The 2244-nt window shown below is 49.1% G+C and overlaps 1 protein-coding gene across 1 annotated transcript; it reads left to right on the top strand.

Moving 5' to 3' along the window:
• Positions 1–2140, top strand: PPTG_15558 (hypothetical protein; the record flags this gene model as incomplete). The annotated part of the gene is made up of 2 exons (XM_008912808.1): positions 1–2067; positions 2105–2140. The coding sequence occupies 2 exons, from the start codon at positions 1–3 to the stop codon at positions 2138–2140; spliced, it is 2103 nt and encodes a 700-aa protein (XP_008911056.1).
• Positions 2141–2244: the final 104 nt, after the last annotated feature.

The following is a 2244-nucleotide window of genomic DNA, read 5'->3' as shown; positions in this document are numbered from 1 at the left end:
ATGTTCCTCGAGTTGTCTTTCGACTCTACGGCTGGAGGCAAGGCAGTATCTACATCCAAGGCTTCTAGAAGCTGGCGATATGATCACGAGGATAAAGAGGAAATGTCTCTTGATGAGCTCGTCTCCGACTTCCAACAGAGTGCCACAAGCCATCGATCGAGGTTGAATCAAACCAAACCAAGCTCCAACACCTCACCAGTGTTAGTATCATCCCCTCCAACGAGTCCACAAGCTAAAAAGAACTCTGGTCGTCTACGAGCTGTGAAAACGCAGCCTACGCCAAGAAAACCGATCAGATCTACAATCCAAAACGCACATCATGACGACTCCAGCGACGAGGAAGTGGCAGTGTCCCCCATGCCGCGGATTGAGCAGGCTCTTCGAAACAGACCTTCACTCGTGAGTAAACGCTGCAGTGCCTGCTCTCCTGTGTCAACTCAATTCAAGCCAACAACGTCTGCCCATACTCAACGACGCAAGCCTGAGCCCAAGTCACCTGTCCTATCATCGCCATCGTTTACTCCACCTTCGCTGTCTCCAGTCACATCGTCACCGTCTCCGTCATACGTGTCGGAGGATATCAACACTTCATTAACACCAGACGAAGACTCCATCGACGCGTTGATTGGAAAAGAGATCCGCGATCTCAACGAGTTGATCTCTACTGGCAGTCGAATAAAGGCAAGCAAGGCTGCAAGAACATCAACAACTGACGAACTATCAAATGTTTTTCGTCAGAGTACGCGCTTCGGGAAGACGCCGTCAAAAGGCCGTCGTCCTTCACTACGACTTGACGTCTCAAGAGGGAAATTTAGATCATCGCCGGAGTCGCCCCCGCCGCCTCCACCCCCAGAGGATTCAGAAGACGATGAAGATTCGTTCGCTGAGGAGATACGGAAGCTCAGAGAGAGTCGTCGCCTAAGCTCGATCACTTCTAAAGGACTTGAATCAACGCCTCAACAACAAGAGGAGAAGGCTGAGAGCCCTGGGGTTTGTGTCGTGGCAGCAATGAAAGTCCGCAATGCGGCGAATACTATCAATGAGTTGCTCTTAGAAGCACTAAAGCCGTTTGAAGGTAGAGAGAAGGAGGAAAAGAAAGATGATACACCCGAAGAGGACAAGACTGAAGACGATGCAGCGATCAGGAACGCCGCCAACGCTGAGCTCCAGTCTGCCACCCAAACGATCGTATCCCAACTGGATCTAACGTTTGCAGACATGACAGAGCGACGGAAAGCCGACGTGAAGGCCGAGGAAGACGCCGCTGCTGCGGCGAAAGAAGCGGAGAAGAAAGAGAAAGGAGCTGCGGAAGAAAAGAAGAAGGCCGAAGAGAAAGAGACAAAGGAGCGTGAAATGGAGATACTCCGGTTAATACCTATGCGTGGTAAACTACTAACGTGTTCAGCTGACATTGAAAATGTACTACAACAGCTCGAAAGAGTAGACATATCAACTCAACGTGAATCTACAGTGGAAGCAGAGATCAAAACATTACGAAGCCTCACCGAGCGCAAAATTCAAGAGATCGAAGCAAAACTGTCAATAGCGTCATTCAAGGAGGAAAAAGACGACACAAATGTTGATATTTCGTGGCGAAATGTTGATTGGGTCCAAAACAACCTCAATATCGATCTTATAACTTCGGAAAGGCAAGACAGTGGCAAGCCTCCTGAGGAAGCCGAAGATAACGCAATTGGCGTGGCGCCAGTAGAGAATAGAGATTCTTTCGAGGAAGTAGTTCAGCGACAAGTTGTAGAGAAGCTGGATCTTACTATGCTCAAACTTAGACACGTTCTAGCTATTGATACGAAGGAAACTGCCGAGGTGAAGGAGACACAACAACGAGAACAAGAAGAGCTAGAGCGGAAGCAACTGCACCAGCAAATTGAAAATGAGCGAGCGCAGCGTGAAAAGGAAGATGCAGAGACTGCAAGGCGACGAGTGATGGGTCTTACGTCCATTGACGATGTGGAAGGTTGGATCGATGAGGGACGAAGTCTCCATGATCAACTCTGGCACAACCAGTCTTTGAACCGCTTGGTGGCATCTATGGAGCAACGTATGGGGGTGGAGAATTGTGGGAATCCTCACTTCAGCAGTGTAGCACAAAATCAAAACGTGGACGAATTTGATCGTCTAGCAAGCGCACCGAAAGCTCAAGAACCACATAAGCATCTCCACGAAAGAGAGGTTAGCGAGGGCGCCTATTGTACACAGGATAAAAGTTATGGGAAGATACCAGAG

The sequence above is a fragment of the Phytophthora parasitica genome, assembly GCF_000247585.1.
Source record: "Phytophthora parasitica INRA-310 unplaced genomic scaffold supercont2.50, whole genome shotgun sequence".
In the NCBI taxonomy this organism is placed as follows: domain Eukaryota; phylum Oomycota; class Peronosporomycetes; order Peronosporales; family Peronosporaceae; genus Phytophthora; species Phytophthora nicotianae.
This window is presented reverse-complemented; position numbering and strand designations above follow the sequence as displayed.